The 27362-nt window shown below is 45.9% G+C and overlaps 4 protein-coding genes across 7 annotated transcripts in view; 1 reads left to right on the top strand and 3 right to left on the bottom strand.

Annotated features, from left to right (window-relative positions):
* Window positions 1-6062, top strand: part of CNOT6L (CCR4-NOT transcription complex subunit 6 like) — a 34415-nt gene extending 28353 nt beyond the window's left edge. For all 3 annotated transcript variants that reach the window (XM_052681513.1, XM_052681516.1, XM_052681514.1), the window contains exon 12: window positions 97-6062. In XM_052681513.1, the coding sequence (XP_052537473.1) occupies window positions 97-309 (213 nt within the window). In that variant the 3' untranslated portion in view covers window positions 310-6062. The remainder of the gene's footprint in view (window positions 1-96) is intronic.
* Window positions 6063-7129: 1067 nt separating this feature from the next.
* On the bottom strand, window positions 7130-8485 carry LOC128079879 (C-X-C motif chemokine 13-like). The gene is made up of 3 exons (XM_052681518.1): window positions 8349-8485; window positions 7786-7921; window positions 7130-7511 (listed from the first exon to the last, which is right to left on the bottom strand). The coding sequence occupies exons 1-3, from the start codon at window positions 8410-8412 to the stop codon at window positions 7352-7354; spliced, it is 360 nt and encodes a 119-aa protein (XP_052537478.1). The 5' UTR covers window positions 8413-8485; the 3' UTR covers window positions 7130-7351.
* Window positions 8486-8694: 209 nt separating this feature from the next.
* LOC128079880 (C-X-C motif chemokine 13-like) lies at window positions 8695-10541 on the bottom strand. The gene is made up of 4 exons (XM_052681519.1): window positions 9627-10541; window positions 9286-9415; window positions 9046-9129; window positions 8695-8938 (listed from the first exon to the last, which is right to left on the bottom strand). The coding sequence occupies exons 1-4, from the start codon at window positions 9793-9795 to the stop codon at window positions 8914-8916; spliced, it is 408 nt and encodes a 135-aa protein (XP_052537479.1). The 5' UTR covers window positions 9796-10541; the 3' UTR covers window positions 8695-8913.
* Window positions 10542-10648: 107 nt separating this feature from the next.
* LOC128079881 (interleukin-8-like) lies at window positions 10649-23714 on the bottom strand. 2 transcript variants are annotated; one of them, XM_052681521.1, is made up of 4 exons: window positions 23602-23714; window positions 11540-11669; window positions 11043-11126; window positions 10649-10748 (listed from the first exon to the last, which is right to left on the bottom strand). In XM_052681521.1, the coding sequence occupies exons 1-4, from the start codon at window positions 23672-23674 to the stop codon at window positions 10736-10738; spliced, it is 300 nt and encodes a 99-aa protein (XP_052537481.1). In that variant the 5' UTR covers window positions 23675-23714; the 3' UTR covers window positions 10649-10735. The 2 variants fall into 2 exon arrangements, with proteins under 2 accessions (XP_052537481.1, XP_052537480.1); XM_052681520.1 differs by lacking the exon at window positions 23602-23714 and adding an exon at window positions 12021-14979.
* Window positions 23715-27362: the final 3648 nt, after the last annotated feature.

The following is a 27362-nucleotide window of genomic DNA, read 5'->3' as shown; positions in this document are numbered from 1 at the left end:
TGTGCATCTTCCTGGCAATTGCAGCAAGCAGCCAGTGAAGTTGAGGTTGCCAGAACTGAGGTCTGTTCTCACTTTCGTGTTTCTCTTTCTCCCTAGGGTGTGATTGACTACATTTTCTATTCCAACACTCACATGAACGTGCTTGGTGTCCTGGGGCCTTTGGACCCTCAGTGGCTGGTTGAGAACAACATCACTGGGTGTCCACACCCTCACATCCCTTCAGACCACTTCTCACTGTTAACACAACTCGAACTCCATCCTCCGCTCCTGCCTCTTGTCAACGGTGTGCACTTGCCTAACAGGAGGTAGTGGAGCCCTGCCCCTTTGAGGGCAAGGACCTGTTGCTATGGACCTGTACAGTTGTAAATCAAAGTATATAGGAGTGAAGTATGGCCAACCTTAAGCTGCTTCTTCAAGCTCCTTTCCTTATGTGTTTGATATGAGATTTTGCACATTTTGGTGCATACTGGTATCATTTGGCACTAGGGCTGGAACCAAAGTATTATTCCCTTTCCAGGTTTTTAATTTAATTTTTTTTTTTTTTTAACTGTCAAGCTTTTTCTTTTTGGTAGGAAGCTGCACTTAGAAATGGACAAATGAGATTAAAAACTTACCTATTAACATATTTAAAGGTAATGCTTTTTTTCCAGAACATGGTAAAATGAGCCAACCTTTTAGGAGAAAAGCCTTTTAGAAAAACAAGAATAGAAGTGATTGCTTTGTAGAAAGAACATTAGAAATTCTGTTTGAACCCAAAGTGAAGACTGAGCTCCGTGTTCAAAATAAATTTTGCACATTAGCAAAGCACTTAATACCTGACTATAAATTATTAACAGTGTGGCCCTGCCCATTATCTAATACTAGAAAACCAAAGATGGCTTCATATCACGAAAAAACTTGAGGTCTAAATTCTGATGCAGTTTCGTTTACAACAAAAATTCCAATGAACCTACTTCTAAATAGAATCCATACGTGAGCATTTCATGCCATTACAGAGTGCTTGCTTGGCAAACGTGACATTAACCTTGTGTTGGAGCTCTGAAGAGCCTGATTCTTTCTGGGTAAGGGGTTCAGGAATCCAAACAGTCTCTGCTTTGGCAAGCCAGGATAACATGTTAGCAGAACAGTTTGGGAGCTGGATTTGGAAAGGATTTGCACTTAAAGCAAGCCATTGCAAGCCTTTGAGAATGGAGAAGTTCCAGATCCGCTCTAGGTTCCCTTTTCCAAAGGTCTTTTGCAAAGATGAGAGGCATTGGGTGAACTGGTTAAGTTTAGGGTACAGGAAAAAGCTGCTGGAAATGATCACACTTCTGTCTCCACAGCATGTGTGAAGCAGCCTTTCCACAGGGGGAAGAGGGTGGTAGCGTTATCATTCCCTGCGTTATTTTTCCTGCCCCTAGTTGCCAAATAGCCGTCAGATGTTTTGAGTAATCTTTCATTTCTGTTGTTGGTCAGGGTTGAATTAAAAAGCTTCTGGTTCATTCCCACCTGTTAATGCTCTTGAGATGTGTTGGAAATCCTTTTTTTCTTTTTATGCTCTTGGTGGCCAGTTCCAAACCTTGTGCCTCAAAGGGCATTAAACCTAATGTAGTTTTCTGGAAGAAAATTGGTTGGCTGCTTAATGTTAAAAGAAAAATGGCACAGTAATAGGAAAAGGTTGTGTCTGTGTTTTTAAGTTTTTCTTTATTCTGCTTTTTTGCTGCTATAAGATTTTCTTGAATTTATATTTTAAACTTTTCATGCACTTTACTGTTTCTAGTCTCAAAATGTGATATTTTTAATAAATGAAAAAATTTTCCATTATCTGAATGCAATTTTTAAACAGATAGCCTATATTTGTGTCTCATTCGTATACTTAAAAGTCAAATTTAAATTGTTAAATAATTAGTTTAAATGCTAAGGAGCCATCTTCTGTCTCTCAGAACTGACAAGTCAGGCTGTTCCTCTACTCTTTGATACTCCGTTTCCTTTGCTGTTTTGTACGTAGGAAATTATCCATAGGAAAAATCAATTGGACCCAGAGTAGAAGTATTCCCTGACTTCTGCTGAGGGGGACGGGACAGGAGTGGGACAGAATGCTAAGTTCAGTGAAATGACAGCTCCCTTTAAAAGAAGTGCCTAAAACTGGAGACGTCATCTATTGTCTGATACAAATTGGAAATCACCGTAGCTGGGTGAAATTAACGGATGTAAATTGCTTTGTGCAGCACCAAAAAAGCCCTTTCTAAAGAATTTTCCTCTAGGTGCAGGTATCTCCTTTTTAATATACCTCAGCGTTCAACACCTAGCCATGCAGGTAAATTGAGACAGCAATTAAGTATAGTACTGGAAAGTAGAATAGCATGAAAAACTTAATTTTGTGGACATTACCTTTCTGTAATCAGCTACTGTATCTCTTCTGGAGGGGTTCTCTGCTCTGGAGGTGTGCACTAACAACCGTTCTCCTCCTGTCCTACACGCATGTTAACTAGCAACGTGAGCAATAGTTCCACCATACTTCACTCCCAATATTTTTTGAGATGTTTGTATAAAATGGAATTTAAAGTTCACCTATGATTGTATATGAACTGCAGAGGAGCCCATTTATTAATAAAAAGAAAAAACGGCAACAATCTTTTGTAATATCAGGGTGGGAGAGGGTGGGGGTGAAACAAAAGCACCTGGTAAACATTGTAAACTGCTACGTTGTACCTTCTTTGGGTTTATAACTGACTGAAGTGTTCTGTTGCAGGAAGGTGTTTAATTGGATTTTCTCTGCTTCAAAATGCACTTCAGAACGTCCATTATGCTGTGTGATTTTTAAAATGCTGTTTGAACAGATGTTGCACAAAACCTCTGGATTTTAAAAAATCTCTCTAGAACTCTGTTTTTGTTTCAGTCAATGCACATAACCAGGGCATGTTTACCTGCCTCACACATGTCTGGCTCCCTCCCTCTTTTCCTCTGGTTTCTCCCCCTTTCCTACAAAAGGAGCAGTAAGGGGTTGTGCTTTTTTCCAGCTGAGCAGAACTGCTGCTCTTCATAGAGCTCTGCCCTGAGACAAGAAGAAGCATGGAGCCATCAGCCACAAGCCACGTGCGTGGGATGAGATCTGTTTCACAGTCATCTGCAGCATCCAGATGGTGACACTCATTTTCTTTTGACCCAGATGGAGGCTGACAGTGCCACATAGGGTATGTTATAGGGGAAAAGGAGGAAAGTAATAGAGAGCAAAATATCCCTAACTGTAAACACGTTAATGGGAAAACAATGGTTCTCTCCATCGCCGACCCTTGTTTCCCATGCTTAGGCGCTGGGCACATCACAGTGTCCTCACCACCTGTGCTTAGGAAAAAGCCTTCAGCCCCTTCCTGCTCCTTGCTTTCTTGGTAGGGTTTCAATTATATCGTGCCTGGTATCAACTTCTAAGCAGCAGCACTGCCTAAAATAAGCAGAGAAAAAAAATCCAGCACCATTCTACAAGCAACTTTTTAAAATTCAGTATGGTAAATCTGTTAGATATGGGGTTTTGTGTGTATATATATATATATATATATAAAAGAGAATTTTGTACATTGTAGCTGAATATTTTGGTTTCCTTATTTTGATGTAAGGGGTGTGAACATTTGCATACCATGCGCTGAAGTCAGGTTTGGCACAATGGGCTCTGAAAGCAGCTCTTCTTCCCATTGGCCTCGTTAAAAGCTTTTTCCATCGGTTTATCACACCTATATTCAGAAAATATTTCTTTTTATCCATAAGCTTTCTATGTGTGTTTGAAGCCACTCTCTTTAGTCTGCAGAACCCTTCAGAAAAGTTCTTGTCGGTCTCAACCCCTTGCTGTCCTGTGTTTTACCAACTATAGAGCCCAGAGTTTTGGAGCCAAACCTGTTGAGAAGTTTTTGCCATTGACCTTTCAGAACCATTCCATGGTCTTTAGAGCTGTGGCAGTGCCGTGGACCACTGGGGCCTCCCACTTTGCAGCTTTGCTATGGGGTCTCCTAAACTCATGCCCAATCCGTGCTTATGCAGCCAGAGCCAATGGCCTTGTTTACAAAGGTGCCGAGCACTTGCAGCTCCCAAATCCTGAGTACAGGGCTGTATTTCTTATGGTGTATCAGCGTGGCTTTCGAGGGCCGGCTTTCCTTACCTAGTTGGATTTGAAGTGCAAGGAAGCATTGGAGATGTGGAAAGTTCACATGACTTGTTCTCTACGAGGTGGCTAAAAGCCCTTCAGAGGTTCCTAGAGCACAAGCACAGCAATGATGCCTTTCCGGTAGGAGCAGGGCTGACTGTCCTTCATGTCAAAGACCAGATTTAAGCCCAGACATGCACTCTTCATTTTTCCTAATGTCTTTTAAGTTTCTCACATGAAAACTTTCCCTTAGCATGAAATTTAACATAGTGGGATGATATGAAAGATTTTTTTTAATCCTATCCACACCAAGTCAGTAGCCTGCAAGAGAAAGAACACAAAAGTGCGATCTGCACCCTTACCTGGGTGTGAGAGGGAACAGCAGTTGTTATCCCCTGTGACCTCAGCTTTGTGCTTAATTACCATTTACTTGTTCTTGACTGCTATGCATTTCTTAACAGACGTTTTTCTTGTAATGATAATAAAGACCAAAGGCCAAAACTGAACATAAGGAATGATGCTTTCCCTGTCACACCTCTTCGGCAGGCGCTCCTTGCAGCCTCTCGAGATGATAGCAAAGTGTTAGAATGAGAAGTGTCTCACTGTTTTACATCAGCTTGTTGTTCTTTTGCAATGGATCCAGGGTTTTTTCTGTAATAATCACAGAATTCCTTTCCTCACTTCATGCCAGTGTAGCAGATGGTGTTGCATGTAGGTAGATATGAAGGGTGTAGTCTTCAGAGCCTGCTGTGTGCTATGTCACTGCTAATTGACAGGGGAAGGGAAAGGGAAAGGAAGGGAATGGAAAAGGGAAGAGAATCTGCTGAAGCTCACATTGGCTTCAGAATGGGGAAGATTTTGACTGTCAGATTTCCTATGCCTGAAAAGGATCCGAACTGCTTGATTGCAAAGAGCTTTATACAGATGAGAGACTGGAAAATAAATGTACCCTATGTGCAGAGGGGTTTGGATTTTCCTGAGACATGTTCTTATTGGCCGAATCTCTTCATCTCGTAATGAGGAAAGGCATCTTGGATTATGCAGCTCATCTTTTTTTTTAAATGAGTACAGAAGTATTGTAGCACATCCTCCCTTTATCTCCTTTCAGTGTTCAAAAGCAGCATAAAACCCAAGAAAACCTGATGAAAAGCATTCATTTCCTACATCTCTATGCCAAGTGTCAGCCCAGAAAGCACTTTAAGGTTAAAAACCAATTTCAAAGGAGATTATAAAGCTTTAGATACAGGCACAGCCATAGCTGACATAGTATCTCCTCTTGTGTCAACATTTGCACGGATACCGAGCACAGGTTTTCTGTTCTGAGAAATGGAGCTGGGACAAAAGGCAGAGCTGGTGAGATAGGCACAGGTATGACACATTCAGAAAAGTGACAAAATGGCACCATCAAGAAAGTGACAAAACTAGCACCTTTTAAGGACTCGAGAAAAGTCATTTGACTCTACGATGGGTATTCAGATGTGACAAAGTTTGCAGGTTTAGCTATACTGGAGGGTGGTGGACTTCAGGAGTAGTTCCTTGACATATGTCTGAAAATAAACAGGAAGCTAGAGAAATGCTCGTGCACTTTGGTACAGGGTTTTTCAAACATCATTGATGGCAAAGCACGCCAAGTGACATGACTCCTTCCTTCCCCCAGTCCTGCAATAATACAAGGCATTTAGCTTAGAAAACCTCTCACTGGTGAGGGTGAGGGTTTGAATGATTCTGGTACTTGGTCTTGTTCTCTTTGTTGAACAGTTTCTAAAACTTAGGCATTTACCAAATTTGCGTTTGTCTGTATTTGTCTTTGTTCCAAAGCAAAAAAGAAATCATGGTGGCTCTCTTTACAAGTGGCATATTACATGACTTTGGCTTTGTTTTCAATTTTTAATTACTGCATCATGTGTTTTCTTTCAAAGCAATTAAAGTGTTTGTGTGCACCACGTTAGCTAAAGATGCCCTTAATTCATAAACTCACAGGTGTGGCCGCCCCCCTGCCCCTTCCTGCAGTTCTCCTTTGGGGAGGCTGGGTGCTTTTCAGCCGGACCTCTTTCTTGTGCTTCGTTTCTGCAACAGCCGTGTCCTCCCCCCAGAAGGTGGAACTGCACACGGAGAATTGGGAAGCAGTGGTGTCGCTGGGACATGCTTACACCGAAGTTTTAAGGGGATTTCCATTGCGCTTTGTGCAAATGGAATGGGGAGGTTTCTGTGAGCAGAGGCTCCTCTGGTCACTTGGCCACCTGGAGCTGGGCTGGAGGCCAGGAGTTGCCCTCTGTTCTCCCATGCCCTCAAACTGTGTGCCAGCCCTGGGAGCCGCCAGCCCTGGGAACCACCAGCCCCATACCGACATATGGCGAATCTTCCAGGCATTCCCATGCCTGACACCAGCCCTCAGGTCCTCAGTTGCAAGAGCAGCACTCTTGAACAGAAACATAGCAACACGCTTATTCCACATTTCCCACAGGAATAAGTAGTAAGGAATTCTTTCTGCCCATTTCCCACTTGCAGTAATTGTTGCACTATTAAAAGAGAATGCCAGCTCCACTTGCACAAAATGATTCTTTCTACACACTGAAAAGACTCAGTTATGGAGAATGTGCCATTTCCAACAATCTCTTGTTCGTGTTCCTGGGACACAGGAGGGAAGGTACAAAGGTACCGTCCAGGGCTACTCCTGACCAGGGATGTTCAGAGACCACCTCCCCCAGTTTTTGGGAAATCCCCCACTCCCTCCTATTTCCCCATGCTCACACAGCAGAGAGGCAGCACTGCTGCCACCAGCATTGAGCTTTTCAGAGGTCAGACCACATCTTACAGCACACACCACTCAGGATCCTTCCTTCGGCGCAGGAAAACGCACAAAGAAGCACAAAACCTCCAGGTCCTTGGGGCAGAGGAAGGGCAGCACACATAGGAAACACCCTGCAGCCCTGCCTGCGGGCTTCACAGTGCCGCAGTTCCCATCTAACCCATCCTGGGGCTGCATGCAATGGAAACACAGTATTCACACAAATCTTCATGGAGAGAATCAAGGGCAGAGCACTCAGAGTTTAATTGAACCCTGGGTGGGCACCATGCGTGGGGACAGCAGAATCACCAAAATGTAGGGCAACACCAGGGTCTGACAAGACCACCTGGTTTTGGGGAGGTTGGAGGAGAAAGGCTCCTGCCCCCAGCCAAAACCAGGGCTGGACAGAGGGAGGGACGGGCGCTGCTGGGGAAGGGATGCAGGTCCTGCTACGGGGCCGTTGGCTGTCTCCCCGCTTCTCCCCGTGACCGAGCGACTGCCGCCACTTCTTTTTTGGTGACATCTCTCTGCGTCAGCTTGTGGATGAGCAGCTGGATCCAGGGTGCCTCAGGGGCCACACACACCTTCTTGTTCCTCTTCAGGGTGAGGCTGCAAGGAGACCAGACCCACTCAGCCCCTCCCCAGAGCTCTTCTGACCCAACACCTTCTATGCTCCAGTATGCATACAGGGAAGCACACCCTGACACCTTGCTATGAGAGAGATAAGTTTGGGGGTCTTCAGCCTCCGCTCTGTGAGGTAACCCCCCTTACAACAAGTGGAAGCACACCCTGAGAGAGGGCAGGCTTTGCAAGAGGCACCACACAGCTTTGCAAAGGATGCAGGCACCCAGGCATTTTTGCCAGGCTCCAGATTTTCACTTACATGATCTCCTTCCTCCGGCAGTGAATACTCGGTGGCGTCACATCAATGGCGAGGATGAGCCCCAGGCCGATGACCTGGGCAGTCACTTTGACACACTTGCACCTCTTGTTGGTCAGCAGGCTCTCCAGTGACAGACCTGCACCACAGCAGCCCACAGCCAGCGCTCAGCCCCCAACCTCTCCCTGGGACCACATGGCCCCCATGGGACGCATGCAGGCGTTAGCAGGGCACACAGCAGCACACGTTAGCATGTGCAGGGACAATCCCTCCTGAAGCAGCTCCAAGCATTTCATATCATGCCTACAGCAGGGGTTTGGAAGACGTAACCAACATTCTCAGAACTAAACCATGTGCTGCCCACTTGTCAAGCACTCAAGCTTCACAGGGTCTGAGAAGAGACGCAGCCTGAAGACCTCAGGCAAAAGCCACCCCTTCAGCTTGAAAGAAAAGATGAATCTTGAGTTCAGAGAGAGCCAGAAGCAGAAAGCCAAAAGCTCGGAGAAGCCCATGGGCCCACTGCCCCCACCCAGCATTCGCAGCGGGTCCCCAGGTCCCTCACTCACCATCCCCTGGCAGCAGGCTGCTCAGCAGCAGGCCCAGGGCCAGTGCTGCCTGCAGCGCCCGCATCCTCACTGCCCCCAAGCCACTGTTGGGCTGCTTTATAGCCAACCCAGTGGGGATTTCATAGGCTGGGAAACACTGGGGAAAAGCATCTGCCCTGTGCCCATCAATTTTACTTCCTTGCCATCGCTTCCCCTCCAGCACATGGCCTGAAGCACCTCCTGCCCAATGCAGAAACCAGCAGAGCCCCATCCTACAAGCACAGCTCACATGGCGGCAGGAAAGGTGAGTGATGAGCAGGAGACCCAGCCCCACTGCATGCTACAGGGACAACAGTGATGGTAAATAAGAGAGGGCTGCTGCCTTTATTAGACCTCAGTTTCTTGTGCTCAGAGGAGACATCTCACTCGCTGCTGACAGTGGGGGGCTGCGGGATGAATCACTGTGGAGCTGGGGAAAAGCCTCTGCCTTTCCACGGGTGCATAACAGGGGAAAATGCCCTCTGGGCTGGGGGAGAAGCAGTGGTGGGGAGCAGAGTATCCAGCCATGGGGCCATCGTGCCAGGCCTCACTGGGGAGCAGCTTTCTTCCTCCTGTCAGGAGCAGAAGGGCAAAATGTGCAAAGAGCAGGATCAAGGGATGGCTCAGGAACCCCAGATCTTGCTTTGCTTGCCCCTCAGGTCAGGGCCAGGATGCTTACAGCTTCGGGAGGTCCTGCAGGAGCTTCCTCACCCAGAGGGTGTTAGGATCCACACAGATCCTCTCGAGGGTTTTTAGTTTAATCCTGGAAAACATGCAGGGCTTCAGCTCCTTTCCCTCCATAAGGGAGGCTCAAGGGACTGAGCCCCTTCCTTGTCTCCAACCCATAAGGAAGAGAATCACAGAACCAAGTAGTTGACAGAGGGGGACCAGCCCCCTCACTGCCATGGGAGCCACTTACAGCACCTCCAGGCGCCGGCAGCTGCTTCCCACTGGCCGCACCTCGACGCTCTCATACTTGCGCAAGGGAATGAAGGCAGTGGTGGTCTTGGCACAGCGGCAGTTCAGGTTGCCGTTGGCTTCCAGGAGGGCTGGGGGGGGATACGGCCATAGCTCATGCACTGCCTGAAAACCCACCTTCCCAGCTGCCTCCAAAAACATTTCCAGGCACTGCATCCCCCCCTCCCCACATCCCTTCAAAGCCTCTGAAGACCCTTAAGAAACACTTCAGCCCCTGACAGCAACAGGATGCTGCCTCCAAAAACAGTGCCCAGCCCTGTGCATTGCCTCCCCTTGCCTCACCTGCATCCCCAGGGCACAGGACCACCAGCAGCAGCCCCAGCAGCAGGGTTGCCCGCACTGCCATACCGACAGAACCTGGCCCCAGCCCAGCAGCATCCCCTATTTGAGCCAGGGAATAGGAGAAGTGTGGTGGCGCACGGGAGGCCCCGGGTTTGGGGGCGGTTTTCATCCATTACCCTTTCCTGCTGACAATGCTGGCTGGGTTTGTATTGCTGATAATACTCTGCCACACAGAGGCATGGTCTTCCTGAAACTGGCTCAGCTTTCTTTTTCCAAAGAAGCTGGGTCTGGTAACAATAGCTGTCATTTCCCCCACTGCTAGTTCCTAGCTCATGCGGCCATGCAAACCTGGAGTTTTTGGAGTGTTCTTTCTTCTTGTGTGGTCAGATGTTAACTGCTTCTCTACAGCCACTATTTGCATGTCATCTGTAGCAGCCATCCCATCTCATAAAGATGCCCCACTCCATTCATATATACAGGACACACCATCCAATCCATAAAAGATGCACACTGTTTACTTCAGAGATACTAATAATTAGTGGAATAAAAGTTAATCAAGCAACACTGAATGGCAGAAGGTATATGACATATGCATCCTACAAGCAGCTCGCCCCCTGAAAACAACATCTTGAGCTTTAGCACACTTGTCCTTGCTTCTTCCCCCATGCCCTATTATCCCAATTCTGTGGTAAACAGCCTCACACCAGCCCCAGGATGTCTCTATTTGCCTTTTGCTGCTTATAAAAACTTACAGCTGCCTGCAAACCCCATACCCACTGTGAACACCTGCACTTGGATGTGGCTGCATGTGCTGAATCTGTGAGAAAGCTTGTGCCCCCATCCCCTAACACACCTGACCTACAGCAACAACACTGTGTGCACAAAGCCCCTCTGTGAAAGGATATCAATCACAGAGCACCAGGCACAGGCGGCAGTGATTTCTTCACCAGGAAAGCAACATGAGTGGGGTTGATCAACGCTCAATGCAGTCCCTTAAAATTCAGTTCAAGGGAAAACACAAGGGAAGAAAAACCCAAATTTTATTTGACTTGAGGTCTCAAGACAGAACACACCATGCCTTCCGAACACCAACTTCCTTAGCAGGAAGCTTATCTTTTCTTCCTGCAAAAAGCAGAAGGAGGAGAAACTCATGAATAGCGCAGGGCTCTGGGGGAAGCAGCTCCTGTCAGAACCAAAGGAAGTGTCACCACCATTCCCCCAGGGCTGATGCCACCCACAGGAACAGCCTGGCAACCCTTCTGCTGTGCTAGGAGCTGGAGCACCCTGCAGAAAGACACAGCTAACCCCACGAGTCCTGATTTCCTAAAGTGGGCCCTGGGACTGCAGGCACAACTGGATGCTGCCTGAGGGAACATTGCTTACCCCAGACCAAGGGTTTTCATCAAAGAAACTTACATGCCGGCAACGCGCTTCAGCAGTTTCTTTACCCAAGGGGCATCAGGGTTCACACACACTTTCGCTGAGGATTTCAGTTTAATGCTGAAATGCAAGGGATGGTTATGAGCATCATGCTCCCTCCAGAGGAAAGGATTTTAACAGACAGAGTTGATCTGCAGAAACCAGCTTCCACTCACAGCACTGCGAGCAGCGAGCAGCAGAACACTGCTTACAAGAGAGGGGAGCCACAGGACAGCCGGAAAAGGGGAAGAAGCAGGAAGCATTGCACTCCTGCACTGGGCACAGACCACTGCCATTCAAAGAGGTTTTTTCTGTAAAAAAACTCTTTTGCACTCGTGCTGCTGAGATGGACAGCATTTTTTGAAGACTTCAGCTTTCAGAAGGGAAGCAGAGAAGCACGGTGGTTGCAGAAGAAAGCGCTCAGTGCCGGCCCTGCTGCTGGAGAGAAGAGCATCTCTGCCCCGTAGCTATGGCCAAGCAAACACAGCACTTACATGATTTCTGTGCGCCTGCAAGTGCTTCCCACGGGCCTTAATTCAATGCTGTCATATCTCTTAGGGCTGATGTAGTCTGAAGTTGTCTTTACGCACCTACAGCTCAGGTTTCCGTTTACTTCCAGGATGGCTGAGAAAGAGAGAAAGTGGCAACTTACAGAAGCAAACAGCATTATTTAGAGGCTCAGTGATCCTAAAATTCAGCAAGCTTAAGAAGTTGTCCCTTTCCATGCTTTCACTGACAATGCTTTCAGGGACAGCATAAGGAGTTATCTGTGACCATACCCTTGCACCCTGCTCTCAACAGCTAAATCAGCTCCTAGCACAGGAGTAATGGAGGGCTACTCCCTCTGCTATAGGAGAAACCCTGTGTTAGGCAGTCAGGAGGGATCTCTGCCTCTTCCAGGCCATCCTGATACAAGATGAAGGCTGAACACCCACCCCTACCAAGACTATCTATACGAAGGCACCAGGAGCTCACCTGCTTGGGACACTGACATCACCACCAACACCAGCAGCAGCACCATCCATGGGAGCGCAGCAGCTCCTGTCCCACCCCACGCCAGTGCTCGCATCCTCACAGTGGCTGCAGCCTCAGGGACGATGTGGGGAGCCCGGAGGGAAGACACCTCTATTTATTTGGCAGTGTCACGCTCTGACACAAGCAGCAAGAGGCAGACTGCAGCAGTCACACATGACAAATGGACCGTAAAGTGGTGACATCATTTCTCAGCCGCTCACCGCAGCCGGATCAGAAGCCCAACATGCAACATTATTGATAAAAGTAAGCTATTGGGATGAAGGGTGGATTTGAATTTCTCACATTATCTCTACCTCCCCCAGTCCTTTCTCATTAGCTGGGTCTGCATAAATGTCATCAACATTCATTCCCCTCGTTGTTTACTCTTCAACCTCAAAGAGAACCCAAAATACATCCGAACGCAAACCCCATGCAAGGGGTTTTTTATTGCAGTCAGATATTTACATATTTGGGGCTATAATTCCCCACACTATTTTTTGCTCTCTCTTACATCAGCAAAAAAGCACTGTACAGTGGAAAATAATAATGATCTCTGCAATATATTTCCACTTATAACCTTCAAATCAAGCACTTCCTTGTGCTAATAAAACATCCAGGAAACGCAAAAAGTTACTGGTACAGTAGTAGCAGCAGAAGGGAAACCATCCCTATGCATTTGCAAATTTGTGGCTAAATGCTGATGTGTGCATTTTGTGGCAGTTTGCTACTTATCAGCAGAGTGGGAGTGAAACACTGATGGATGTCTGACAGTGGTGGGGGGAAACTTGGCACAGCTGCTTCCCTTGCGTGCACACACACCCTGTATGTTTCATTCAGATCGTTCTATGGTACAAGGATCAAATCTCCACTTGGATGAGCCAAGATCCAGGGCTCCTCCTATTTAGCCCCATGGCAGCATTTAGGCTCCGTAGGATCCCACAATACCAGCAGCTCCTGCTCTGACACAGGAGGATCGCTTTCAGCTGGCGCTGCAAAGTGGTGCCCACAGCAGTACTCTGCACTCTCAGGTTATGTTGGGGCTGGGGCTGCTCTAAATGAGGCAAAGTCACCAGCCAGGGAGCAATAGGGGAAAGGAATATGTGGCCAGGAACAAAGAGAGGAGGAAGGCAGAAGGCAGTAGAAAGACAATGTGGGTATGTGATAACATTGTAGTTGAGAGCTCTCAAATCACATCTGTGTTTTATATAGTAAAATTTGAGTCTTCCACTCAAATGCAGAAGCCCCTCTTCTTTCCCTTGGAATCTTATTTTTCTCTGACACAAATCTTGCTAAAATCTTGCTAAGACGTTTTTTCAAGAGATCAGTGTCAAAAATGAATGAACGAGAACTTTACTTCCCTTCGCATTGGAATCGCAGAGAGTCCAGGAACAGCTTCCACTTTCATTAAATGACTGAAGTTCCATCTCAGACTCATTCCCATGATTCATGTTCAAACACAGATTTTCATAGCAAAGCCCAGATTTTGCTCAGTCACAGGAGTTGATGTGCCTGGGTTTTCCCCAGAATGTCAGGCAGTTGGGTGAGTCCCTGCTGCATCACATCAGAACACACACATTTGCCTACCTGGCCCCAAAGCTGTGACAAGTTTCTACTTTGGGTAGGAAAAGTGAAATAGATAGGATGCACCTAGAAAGGAGAACTTGACAGAGATGCTGTAATCCCAGGGTTTTTTAATGGCCTGTATAGTAGTCGTGGTGGTTTTGATGACTAATGCATACATTGATAAACGTTGCGGTGCTTTCTCAGGAAGGAAAGTCTTGCAGTCACTGCTGGTCACTGGTATCTGTGCACGTAGAGTGGTAATTCTGAGAAGGGAGAAGGAGGGTGAGGATGTAGCCTAAGACTATACATGTATGTAAGCTAACCACTTCCCAGATGCCAGTAATTCAGAAAAGTGGTCCCAGCATTTTGAACAGTGGACTTAACCATTTCATCATCAACATGTTAAAAATATCCTAACAGCTTCCATTTTCTGCAGCAGCTGTACCTTTTCAGGAGGAGCTTTAGTTTAAGTCATTTGTGGTTCATTTCCTTTCTTCCTCAGCTTTGCTACCCACTGGGCCCTCAAGAAACCTTTCCTATGTCACTTGAACTGGAAGCCTACGCTGATGCAGTGCAAACATCTCCCAGGGGATACAAATACAGCAGAGAAGTGACCTGCTGTTTTGCTGCGTTTCTGCCAACACCAAGCAGCGTAAGGTTGTGCAGTTCGGGGACATCAAGGTACAGAAGACCTCAGTCGTGTTCATGAAGGTCAAAGATTTCCTTGAAAACACTGAAAAACACATGATGTGAAAGAAGAATTGAGGCAGGTGAGCCATGTGTGGCAAGGAGAAGGAAGCTCACGCTTCTTGGCAGCAATAACCATAGAAGATTTGAGCAGGAAAGGACCCTTGAAAGTAATCTAGTCCAACTCTTTGGATGGCATCCCATTCCTCACCTGTGTCAGCATCACCACACAGCTTGGTATAATCTGAAAACTTGCTGGGAGTGCACTTAATCCTGCTTATAATGCCATTGATGACCAATTAAAGAACATCAGCCCCAGCACTGACCCCTGAGGGACACCACTCAGCACTGATATCCATTTGGACACTGAACCACTGACTACCACTCTCTGAGTACAACCTTGCAACCAGCTTCACATCCACTGAACAGTCTGCCTATCAAATTCGTATCTTTCCTGTTTGGAGAGAAAGATGTCACGGGAAAGACTGTAACAAAGGTCTCATTGAAGACCATATAGATGATATCAGTGGCTCTTCCCTTGCCCACTGATGCAGTTAGGCCATCCCAAAATGCCACTGTGTTGAGCAGGTAGGACTTGCCCTTGATGAAGCCATGCTGGTTGTCCTGTGTCACCTCCTTCTCTTCCATGTGCCTTAGCACAGCTTCTGGGAAGATCTGTTCCATGATGCTCCTCAGCACAGATGTGAGGCTGACAGGTCAGTAACAGCCCAGAGTGTCCTTGCTACCCTTTTTAAAAAGGGTACAATCAATGAGAGATGAAAGCCTGTCACAGCACTTCCAAGTATGTAAACCAGGGACTTGGCTGCACTGAAACCCACTACATTTGTTTAGAATGAAAGCAAACTTTCAGTGCAATTTTCCTCCATCCACAATTTGCAAGCACTCTTTGCATGAGACATCAAATCATTTTAAAGAGAAAAAAAAGTCCCCCCAGTTGCAGTGAACACTCACTGAAGGTGTTGTACCACAAACCACAGCAAAGATGGATACACAGATACCTCCTGCTGAAACCTGACAGAATTGCATGAACACCTGTTTCAGTATTACCCAGTTGAGTACCACATAAAAACCCCTTTGGACACCACCAGAACCTGATCACAGTGATCAGGTCTCAGTTATCACAGAAAAAGCACCCCAGCAATTTCCAGCTGTATCTAACCTCCAGCCTAGGATGCCTTTGACCACCTCTTCCTATTCTGGCCAACTCTGTCACCCTGTGCTTCCGGCAGCCTTAAAATGCTAGCCTGGATTCATTTGTTCACTTATGAAGTTACTTGTAGGTTGAGTTGCTCTGGCTTTCCTTACATCTCCTCTCCATGTCACGTTTTATTGAAATAATTCATTTGCACCATGACATTCTTTTCTTCCAGGCCTCCTGTTTTGTCTTGGGCTTCTGCAAATAACACCATAAGCTCTGCTAACCTATCACGTTGTTCAATTCCCACTTATCATGATAATCATGATTAGAAAAAATGATGGAACTCACAGAGGACAAAGCTGATTGTCATTGCTATCATTAGTGGGTTTTCACATCTCTTCCCCCCACCCCCCCCCCCACCCCACCATCCCCCAATGCATCTGGCTGTCATGCTGTGAGCTTTGGACCAAGGAAGGTGCTCCAAAGGAGCAACACAAGGACCTTACTCCAAAACTGTTGAAATAGAGTAAACTCCACATAATTAAATATATGATCCCAAGAAGGAAAGCAAACAAAAGCCCACCCACTCACTCCACTGGGAGTTACCACACACCTTGCCCTTCCTAAATATGCTTTCTTCAGCTGGTGCCTATTCCAGCCAAAAATCTGCTTTCATTCTAAAGTGGGTCAGAGCCTAGGGTTGGAAAATTGCTAGCTCAAACCCATCCAAAACAACACTGCCACAATGGTGCAGTTCAGGGGAAAGGAACGAGCAATCTCATCTGATCCTAAAGTCCTACCTTACATGAAAAAAAACTAGTGAAAAAAGTACTTAAAAATGGATTACGTATTTCCTTCACTTGAGGACCAAAGAAAAGGGGCACAGACAGATAAGACAGAGGTTTAAAAGAGAAAGTTTGAGGAGAAGGGAGAATGCCTTAGAACAAGAATAAAAGCTCAACTGTAAACCAGGGTAAGAGAAATTACAGAGAATCCTAAGGAATTGGAACAGCTGGGCACTGAGGGTAGACAAACACCATGACCAGCCTTCCCACAATTTCTCCTTTATAATCCAAGTTGTGAGGCCCTACTTGTCAACAGAGTCAGCTGCAGCATTGATGTTCGTGGCTCCAATCCATCCTCAGTCATAGGACCTGTGAAGCAAGGACCATGCTTTTGGGTACTTTTCACTAGAGGGAAAGCACAGCATTCTTTGTGTAGGGCATTAGAGAATGACACCCAGGCTGAGGGCAGAGGCAGTCTCTGGGACTGCCCGTCCACCCAACAGATGCAAATAGTATCAAGAAAGCGTGGGAGAAAATCCCCAGACGATGGTGCTAGTTCACACTTGTCGCTAGGAAAACCCAGCACCCCTACACTTCAGCACCAAGAGCTCTCATCTGCATTGTTTCAGATATGAGTTAACCCTCTATTAATCACAGTGTTGTACCACCAAGGCATCCTGGAAAAGCATGGCATAGCACAAAATGGGTGTGGCAGGAATGAAGTCATGAAGCCCTGGCAACAGTGGCAGGGCTGAGGACGTAGTGTGCACTCCCTGCACATTTGCATGCAGAGGAACCAGGCCAGACATTGCAGGTGCTGCAGCAAAGCGTTGGCAATTTGCATGGGAGGCTCATGTAACAGAGATGGTCTGGCCTTCCTTTTATTCCAGGGCAAGCAGCGAAGATGCTGCAACACCAGCGATGATGCTCCAGAACTTGAGAGCGCTCACACTGAGTGCACCAGAGAAGGTAAAACCAGAGTGACAAGACACAATAGGGCAAGAGGGAATGGCTTCGAGTTGTGCCAGGGAAGGTTCAGGTTGGATATTAGGAAAAACTTCTCCAGAAGAGCAGTCGTGCACTGGAATGGGCTGGTGGAGTCACTGTCCTTGGAGGTGTTCAGAAAACATTTAGATGTGGCACTGAGGGACGTGGTTTGGTAAGCAATATTGGTGGTAGGTGAATGATTGAACTAGATGGTTATAGAGGTCTTATCCAACCTTAATGATTCTATGATTCTACAGTGACACTGGTCACCTGTCCCATGATGCTGCAGATCCAGCCAAGTTGGAGGCACTGAAAAAGCTGCCGAGGTCAGAAATACAACAAAGCTACTGATACTCAGAGTGCTGCAGGACATCCTCTTCCTGACCTGAGAGAGCAGCCTCCTGAAGGTGCATCTTCATTCCCCAAGAAGAATGCAATCACTGAATTGCGCCCCACTCCTGTCGCTTATTTAGGCAAACAGCTAAGGAATGCTGTGGCAAGGACTACCCTCTCCTCAGAGTCTGACATCTCAATAAAAGCAACTAGAGGTTTGAAGTGAATTTTTCTCCCCCAAAAATATTAGTTTCCATTCGAGTTGAGTCAGTAATTAAGCCTCCACCATACCGCTTGGCTTGCAGAACAACTCATGCTTTATTTCTCGTGTAACTGAACATGGTTTTAATCTATTTTCTGATTGTTAACTAGGGATATTTGAGGAGGAGTATTAAGAGCACATCTCAAGAATGTGCTCTCAAGTGGCAGTGCCACCTTTTAGCTCAATGGAGACTTCTTCAACCACAACAAAAAGTCTCCCCAATGCCTAATGGCACACCTCCGCTTTCCACAAATGACTTGTTTCGCTACAAATGTCATCTCTTCCCAGACCATCTGATTGCCACAGCATGGCTGACATTTGTCTCTGCTGTTTTCTGCCTGTTCAAAGCATTATTTACCAACCTTGCGCTTGCAGGATCCTGACATTTAAGCCCAACCGAGCAATGTTACATTTCTGCACTCCACTTTACGAGTTCACAAAGCACACAGAGCAACCGTTCTCTAGCAGCTAGTACAAGTGCAGGTGGCAAGGAGGGGAAATCCAAGTCTTCACTGAGAAGGAACCACTCTTCTGCCACACAAATGCCTTTTGAAGAGATGAGCAGCCCCCCTCCCTCACCCCCTGAGGTCAGAAAAATCCCCTCTCCACACTCCCACTGCCATAGGGCTCAGTACCCTGGGATCAACACTTAAGGCATCAGGAGACATCACGGCTACTCATAACTGCCCTCAGCTGAAAGGGAGAAACTTGAGGCCAACTTCTGCTTCAGAACCTAATCTCACCAGCTGAGAGAAACGAAACTGCAAGAGTTATCTTGCAGCTAAAATAAGCCAATGTTCCAATGTTGCTCCAGGTTTGGGGGGTGTAGTTTGGTGGAGTGGAGCCTACAAGCCTGAAGCAGGAAGACTGCAACATTCTCACCTATAGCCTGGCAGCAGCCAGGGCAAAGATGGGATGCAGAGAAGAGGGCAGCACTCTGGCAGAAGATGCTGAAAAGTGAAAAATAAGATGCAAAAAGCCATGGAAATCATGAAATCTGCTTTGATCTTTCCTCAGCTTTTACCTCAGCTGTTGCTGAGAACTGATAAAACCCAAAATATCTTGCCTGTCACACGGCACAGCCTTCAGTTGGATCCTAATGTTCCTGATGCTGTTTGCATACATCTTCTTACTCTCATACCCCACCCTTCTGGGGCTGCCTCTGACAAGCAAAAAACCAAGCATCTCCCAGCTGGAAACTTTGGTGCACAAGAAAGGCTGTCCATCCAGAGCCTACAGCCTTCTGCCCCACTAGGTAAATGCAAGTGGAAAATAAGAAAACAAAACAAAAATCAGGTTTTAACCAAACAAATTGATTTTTGTCACGTGTATGCAGTGAGGAGGCTGATCTAAGGAGGAAAACTCCCTGTTTGACCTCAGCCTCCAAAAGAGAGGTATTTTGGTCAACTTTTACTGGTTTTGGACATAGTAACTGAAAGCAAGCCACAAGTGAATTCCCTACTGGATCTCCAAGATCAGCCTATAAGCCCCACACTGGCAGGTGCTTAAAGCTGCCAGATTCTTGTTCCTCACACAGTCTAGCCTGGTCCCACAGGCTGAATGAATATTCAGAAACAGGCTGGCCCATACTCACTGCACTTCTTTGTCTGGTTTAGTTTCACGGGGAGAAAACAGAGTTCACACTCTCCATGACATTAATCCCACACGTGTATGCAAATGTATTTATAGACCAGAAAGGAAGATACATTGCTGTTACAGAATGTGAGAAGGCTACTGCATATAAAGGAGTGAATCAGCTTCCTTGAGGAGGCAAATCAACCAGTTGTGAAATCCTTGGCACAAAAACAAAGCATGCTCCTGCTACATGAGGGAAAATTACGCAGCTTGAGGTAATGGACCACTAACTTGGTCAGCGCAGCTCAGCAGCTTTACAGGCTGCTCAAGAAGGAGCAATATATAAGCACCTTCTGGGCTTCTTTGGGTACATTCCCACCTTAGAAATATTTGCAAATAAAAAAGAATCCAGTCCCTTTTTATGTGGATTTGCCTTGAACTTCTGCAAAACATATTCCATAGGAAATAGAGATGCTTACTCGGAGTCGGTACAGGTGTGCACATAAACATACGTGACACTGCAAAACAAAGATACCAGTAGAGTTGGTACAAAGCTATAAGTTTATTCAGAGACTATGATAGAAAGCATCAAGTACTGGAAGTGAGGCACTTGGCTTTCCTTACATCCTTCACTGCACTACAGACCTGCTGTCCGATTGAAGAAGACCTAAGAGGGCAGTAAGATCCATCACGTTTCTCAGATCTGAAAAAGGCTCAAAGATGCACTTGTAAAGGTCCAGAGACAAAGGAAAGTGCTGAACACGAGGTAGTTTGAAATAACCCTTCAAAATACACCGGGACCTACTCCAGAGATTTTCCAGGGCTCCAAAAACCTTTATTAAGCAAATGGCACTGCTGTTCAGCTACTTAAAACTTCTAATCACTTCTTGTCCAAACGTAAAAAAAACCCAATTGCTTCAGAAACTGAGATGGGTGCAGGGACGGAGCAGCAGGGCTAGAGGAAGGTGAGATGCAGGCAGAAAGCGAGTGCACACCCTGACACCTTCTGGTGCCTTCAGGCATAACGGGGCTGCTCACGGTGTGCTGTACGCAGAGGCTGCCAGCTGGGAAGCACACCTTCTTGAAGTAGAAATAGTAACTATAATTACCATGACGAATTAACAGTAATTGAATATTAAATCTCACCAGTTTCCTAGGTGAACACTGATGTCTCTGAAAGTCTGACACAACTGGGACCTGAGGAAAACTTACTTTAATCTGTTTCAGTAAGTCTTTTACCTTTTTCTGCTGCTGAGTGTGCAGCATAATGCACAAGAAACTCCCAACATTGCCTGCATCTGGATTTGTACGAAAGAAGCCTCTTCCTTTCCTTTGTGTGCTAAGGAAAGATGGAGATGAACAGACAGCAGAGAAGAAAAACAGAAACAATGTCCTATAAAAAAACTGGGTTCTTTGACACATAAACTACTTGAACACATCTTTCTCTTTTTGGGGTCTGCTCTCTCCATCCGAACAACAGCATAAAAACAGCCAGGGACTGCATTAATTTGAAGGACAAGTTTTAAAGGTTCACAGATGAGGCATACAGTGACCTGATCCAAGCTAAGCCTCCCCAGATTTATTTGATTATGGTCCCGTACTTAAGTACAGTTTCCAACAAAATGAGTTGCTCATAAAATGCACTTCTGGCTTCAAACAATTGAGATTGCTGCTCAAATTGAATTTGGAGTTGTATTTAGGATTCATATTTTGGTTCTACATGGCAAAACAGAACAGGCTGCTGAACAGGGCAATCCCTTCTTGTGCTCACCTGAGGTAAGTAGCCTTCCCCTCTGCCAACACAGAGTACAGCACAACAGAGCTATGGCCTTGCTGCAGAAACCAGAAGTAGAGAGCCAAGGCAGTAGGACATTAGGGATAGAAAGTGGTTTTCCTTTTCTAGACAGGAGATTTACTTTCCACTGTGTTTGCTGAGGACACTTGACCAGATATTGGTAGCACTGGAGGCAGCCTGCTGTGGCCATTTGTCGCAGCAGTTTTGGCTGCATGGGAGGTGGAAGTGGTACATGCAGGAGGTGCTTAGAAAGGCATTTCTCCCACATGAAATAATTTGTCCGCACAACACATGCGCATAACAAGGGACTTCTCCCTCTGATCTTGGGACAGAGGAAGATGTACAGCTTCAATACCTGCATCATGTACACACAGGACTTAGATTTACAAGGGCAGAACTAAGCTCTATAAAAAAAAAAGCTCCAGCAAGGTTCTCACTCAGCAGTGACACCACTGGATTAACGAGCAGATCAGTGTTTCCAGTAAATACATGTTTCAAAGTCCTAGTTACTGGTTTATTCCATTGCACCAGTCTTGGGCAGGGATGTAAAGAGAGAACACATTGACGTTTCTACTTCACCCTTTCCAATGACATGTCCAAATTCAGCAGCCCTGAGAAGAGCTGCAGCCAAGCAGGGCTCCCTGCAAGCCTCAGCACCACTAGAGAGCGACAGGCACTCGCGCTGCAGGCAGCAATATAACAGCAGAGTTACAAAAAGAAAAAGACTGAGAAGTGCAACTTTACATGGCCTGGGAGGGACAGAATTGACCCTAACAGAGGCAAAAGGTCATGGTCGTAGCAGGTGGACTGTATGGGTGATGTTTTAATATTATCTTAAGTGCTACAGAAAAGGAAAATAAAAGAGGAAGGAAGGAGGGGAGGTGAGGGGGAGAAGCCCTCCATTTACTTTTTACACTCAGCTCAGAGCTCTTTGCTCAATTCCCAGACAGGAGCACAGGCAACCCGTGGAACTGGCTTGTCTTGATGTTCTGCTGCAAAGAAGGTTTTTTTTTTGGTTGGGGAGAGGCACAGAGGCATGCTGGAAATCTAGAAATGCCTGTCAGACCCCCACAGAACCTGCAGCAACATACAAGGAACTTCCTCTGAGGGAAGATTGAAGACAACAGCTGCAGTTGTCCCAGCAGATGAAAAGGACCTGTAGACAGAAAAGCTCCCTCTCCTCTATGCTGCCGTAGGGCTGGCTGAAGGTCACAGGATAATAAAACTATCAAGGAAAACAGCCTGCTGTCAACACATAGCCTTAGTAACAGACATAGAGGGGCTGCAGGCAGCACTGCTTTGAGCGCTGAAATCCAGGTTTCCTTTCAAAGCACCCTACCTCACAGGTATGCCTGGAAACCTTTGCAGGTGTGACTGCTGCAGCACACATCAGTTTGGAAGCAGCCTAAAATATCAGAGTTGTTTCTGAGTTCACCAGAACAAACATTCATGGTATGCACGGCCTGAAACAATATCAGTATAGTTGTGTGCCCTAACTGTAATCGGCAAGACTAAGTAATATATACTGTAAGGACTGCTTCTGCTGACCTATGCTGTGATACCGGATGCAGCAGAAACTTCAGCACTAGAAGTCAGATAGGAAAGCAGAACTGCTGTTTTACCCCAGTCCAGGAGATTTCTTACCAATATACCTAGAATACTGTTAAAAGCATGAAAAAGCTAGTTCACATCTAACTCCTGTTCTCCTTCTCTCTCTCTCTCCCTTAAATAATCATGAGATGAAATGTGTGACCATGCAGCTGCACACCTGGAAATCAGTTGGAACTTGTTAGTGCCATTGGCAGCCAGTGTGCAGAATATAACAGAAATTCCACAGTGCCTGAGGCTTCCCACAGGGAACAGCTGGAGAGCCAGAGCAGAGCTTTCATTGCATTTGTGTCTAAACACCAGGAGAGCATACATTTGGGATCTCCAACAGACATGCTTCCCCCAGTACGTTAGATACTGATTTACTAAACAGTACCACAGGCATAAGCCTGCAGTGCAAGACTTCCAGAGACGAAAGATGAAGGAGGCAAAGGCACAGTACCATTACCCTAATGGGTAATGGGTCTGTGAGCCTTATAAGAAACTTCTAAGTTAGCCCAAAGTCCTCTGTTCCCCAACAGTAAGCAAGATTTGTCCCTGCATAGTGCAAACAGCAGGCAGTGAGCATGGGTGGAGGAAAAGCATTTTCATACACAATGTCTTCAAAAGCCAGAATTTTTTGTACCTTGGAAAAACAAACAAACAAAACCAAGCTACTAGTTAAGCAATGCTTCAGTCTAATGCACAGGAAGCCTTATATGCTTCAGTACTTGTCAAGCCTTTGTACACAACTGAAATGGACTGTCCCAGCTGTTTCACCTTGTCATTCTAAGGCAGACAATGTTTACCTGCTCTGAGCTCAGCGATTGGGACACGAAGGTCACACCATGCAGTAGGCAACATCACAACGGCATGATTCATTGTAGATCTATGCTGGGCCTCGCCTCACCCCAGGTGTTTTCTGTGCCTGACTTGAATAACACTGGAGAAGAGTGTAAAGGTCATAATGCTCAATACCTTTTAAAGGACTCCTTCCTATATCAGCACCAGGAGTGCATTCAAGTGCACATGTACAACTGAAAGCCAGGTGTAAGCAAGTGGCTCAATGTTTGCTCTTTCCCTTGGTGTGGTATCAGCTCAAATCATCATCATAAACCACATCAGTAACACTACAGAAGGCAAGTACTATATGCTGTGGAAAAAAAATGCACCCTGTACATACCTCTACCCTAGAAGATACGAGCAAGGACAAACTGAGGCAAAGGCAAAGTCTGGTCACACCCCTGCATCACACTCCTGAGATCTCAGACAAACAGAAACTGAGGCAGTCATCATTTCCATGCCGTAACAGACAAGGCCACAGCTATCCGTCCTACTCAGAGATTTCCATGTCTATTTCCTCACTTTCTGAGGGTTGGAGGTACTTTCCGATTTGCTTGAGTTGGAGGGGTACTCACAGAAACAGCAGCAAACTCATGCCTTCCTGCTCACCTTTTCCTGGCTTAGTCACCAACCTGCCTCACCTCAGCCTAACCTGAGAGCAGAGCCTGCTTCACTATCACAGCTAAGGAAAAACTCTTCTTTGGAGTTGTAACTTCACTCCCCAAAGCAGCAACGCAGTCATGAAGACCTACATAGTGATAGGTCTCCAGCTAGCACAGGTTGAAGCAAACTGTGTGCTAGCTCGTGCTCTCACATCTACAGCTATGGTGTCAAAAGCCTCTTCCCCATCTTGCAGTGCAGAAACACCATGGAGATTTCCACCTCACAGCATTTCACAGAGCACAACAAACTTCCTACCATCATTACACGAGCCTGAGTGAGTTTATTTGTTATTTACAAAATCCCAGCTCCTCATCATTATTTTTGCTACTGAGATATGGTAGCTTTTTCTGAAAGTCTAGCTACCTTGCTGTACTCTAAAGGCAATGGGATTCTCACTGTTCATTGCTGCTTTGAAATGCATGGAAGAAGCTGCAGTTTCTCATAAAACAAAGCCAAGTTAAACATGACTCCCCTTCTTACTCCAGATAGATCTTAGAACCTGCCAAGCTCTCCATGAGAACAGCAATATGTATTCATTACCTGCATTAGCATGTTTGTGAAGTTACTTCAAGCTACAAGTACTTAACATGAAGCAAAAACATTCATCATCTTCAACCAAAACCTCTGCTTTGCACATATCGTTTTTCACTAAGACAGACAAACAGGTTCAAAGACACCATCAAATGCTTCACAAAGGAAAAGCAGGAATCTGGAACAAGAATAACAGAACATGGATTTTGAAGATACAGAACTTCTTTCCTCCTCCAGAACCCAAACATCCTGGGCTCTGGCCTATCTCCCCAAAGCCCAAAGACTGTCCAAGGCAGTAAGTCTTTTTCCCCAGCTGTTTAAATAGTTACAGGCCTCTGAAGGTAACACTGAGTGCCCTTCCTGTGCTTTGGGATGATTCACAAGGAAGAGCACTGCTTCCCCCCCCGTCCCCAGCTCCCAAGATTTGGTTGGAAGAGTCACAGGTTCTCTGTAATTCCTCCACAGCAAAAATGAAGTTGCAACATGTTTGTCAATCAGTGCTTTCAGCCAATAGCACTCTACCTGAAGCACAAAGGGAGTCTTATTGTAAAGGATGCTATTTCAAGTCCTGTTCTTAAAATCTTCTAAAATGAAGGTGAAGATGTTTGTGCAATTCCTAGGGGCTTTGAAGCCATAAATCCAGCACTCTTTTGGGGTCAGATATAGAGAAACCTAAAGGCTACGCTATCTACATGAGACTATCCAGTTCCTGGCCACTCGCTTCCTGAGGTGTACCACTTTTGCTCCTTCCTACATCCATTCCCTGCTTACTCCTCTACTTTCATTTTTGATCCAAGCTCTGACAAATGAAACACATTATAGCATGCAACTGTCCAGGGAGAACAAGCCAGAAGCAACCCATAACGCTTTTACTATGGATTCAGAACAGATACATTGCCCTCATTGATGCATATTTTTCTTGCCTCAATGTAAATATAGAAAACATATTCTCCTTTTACCAGAAGTGTCTTTTCCATCATTTAGAAAACTGCTAAATTGAGCACTGTTACAAAGCTTCTATGCAACTGGCAAATTCCAATTCAAGTGCTTGTCAGTCAAATTTTACTGACCCTAATGTGTTTGCATTCTTCGGAGGTCCATACAGAGCAACTTACCCTCACACCTCACAACAGGTAGCTGAAAGAAAGGCAGCCCCACTGAGCAAAGAAATGCTTTCACTTGCATCAGGAAGAAGACAGAGCTAAGGTGTACTGCTATCAATTAATAAACACCTACTCAAATTAAACATCAACACTACCAAAAACAACTTGTAAAACAATTGGAAAAACCACACGTACTTACCGTACTTACATGGTCTACATCCCATGAGTATCTGTGAAGTGATAAAACAAAAACCCTGACCTCTCCATGTTCTTGCAGCTCAGCTCCTAGGTGCCTCTCTGCTAACAAAATGGTCGCAGGCCTTCTTGCAGTCAGTAGGAACCGGCTCCACCTGGGCTCTGGCAGCTGCCAGTCACTTACTGAGTCCTTCCATCTAGGAGGCAAGGAAGGTGATTGAGGCACCTGCTCAATTTGGTGCATTTCTCAGCTGTCTAGTGATTGACACCCAATAGGAAGGTTGAGCTGAGTTCATCAGAAGACAGAAGCAAGTTTATGATATTTACCTCCTGACTACTTCCCTTCAATCTTCTATCATCCTTTTCTGCAGTAATTTCCAGGCTTTAACTTCATAAACTCTGAGCTATGTGTCAGTTTGCAAAAGTGCATGACTTGTGAGGAGGATATGTGTTTTCTCTTTACTGCAGATTCCATCATGTAATCCCAAATACAGCAGGGCTATGCCATACCTTCCCAGCTGCAAGCAAGGTAACTTTGGGCTTTTCCTTTGAGAAACGAAGGCAGAGTGCTAAGGGAACTCCAGAAGAGCATGATGAGTTTCCTTCATCATGTAGAAAATTGCTTCCACAAAGTGTTAGTGAAGTGGGAACACATTTGCAGAAATCCCCAGATGTCTCAGTAGAGCACATTGCATTCAGAGGCAGACAATGTCAGCTGCTCTCTCTTCTCTCTGTAGCAAAGCTTTGAGGATGCATCAATCCCTCAAGAAAGGAGTTTAGCACTAAGTTTGCGCTCAAGGACAAAAAAAAAGATCCTGGGATTAATGGGTTCTCCCCTGCTTTTATTCTGCTTGCACAATTGCAGTGACCCATTTTACAAAGCTTGAGGGTGAATGGACTCTGCAGACTATTTTGCTACTTGTTAGCATTTCAGCACATAGGCAGCCCTGAGCTTGCCTTTTCCTGACCGTAATTAAGAGGATTCAGACTGCAAGGGTTTGCTGTTTATGCTGCTTCGTGGCAGGCTATGCAGAACATCCTTACAATAAAATAGTAAGGAATAGACATTAAGTAAGAAAAAATGCCTTTTGTACTGTCTTATTAGTTGTTGAAGCCAATTCACTGAAAAAGTAAATGAAACCACAATATAAAACATAGGACTTTCATGAAATTATTTTCCTTCCTAGCCTCAGGAGACTTCATTTTTCTTAGTACAGATAACATTTGTCCTTACA

This window comes from Tympanuchus pallidicinctus, unplaced genomic scaffold, assembly GCF_026119805.1.
Source record: "Tympanuchus pallidicinctus isolate F22 unplaced genomic scaffold, pur_lepc_1.0 scaffold2, whole genome shotgun sequence".
Lineage (NCBI taxonomy): Eukaryota > Metazoa > Chordata > Aves > Galliformes > Phasianidae > Tympanuchus > Tympanuchus pallidicinctus.
This window is presented reverse-complemented; position numbering and strand designations above follow the sequence as displayed.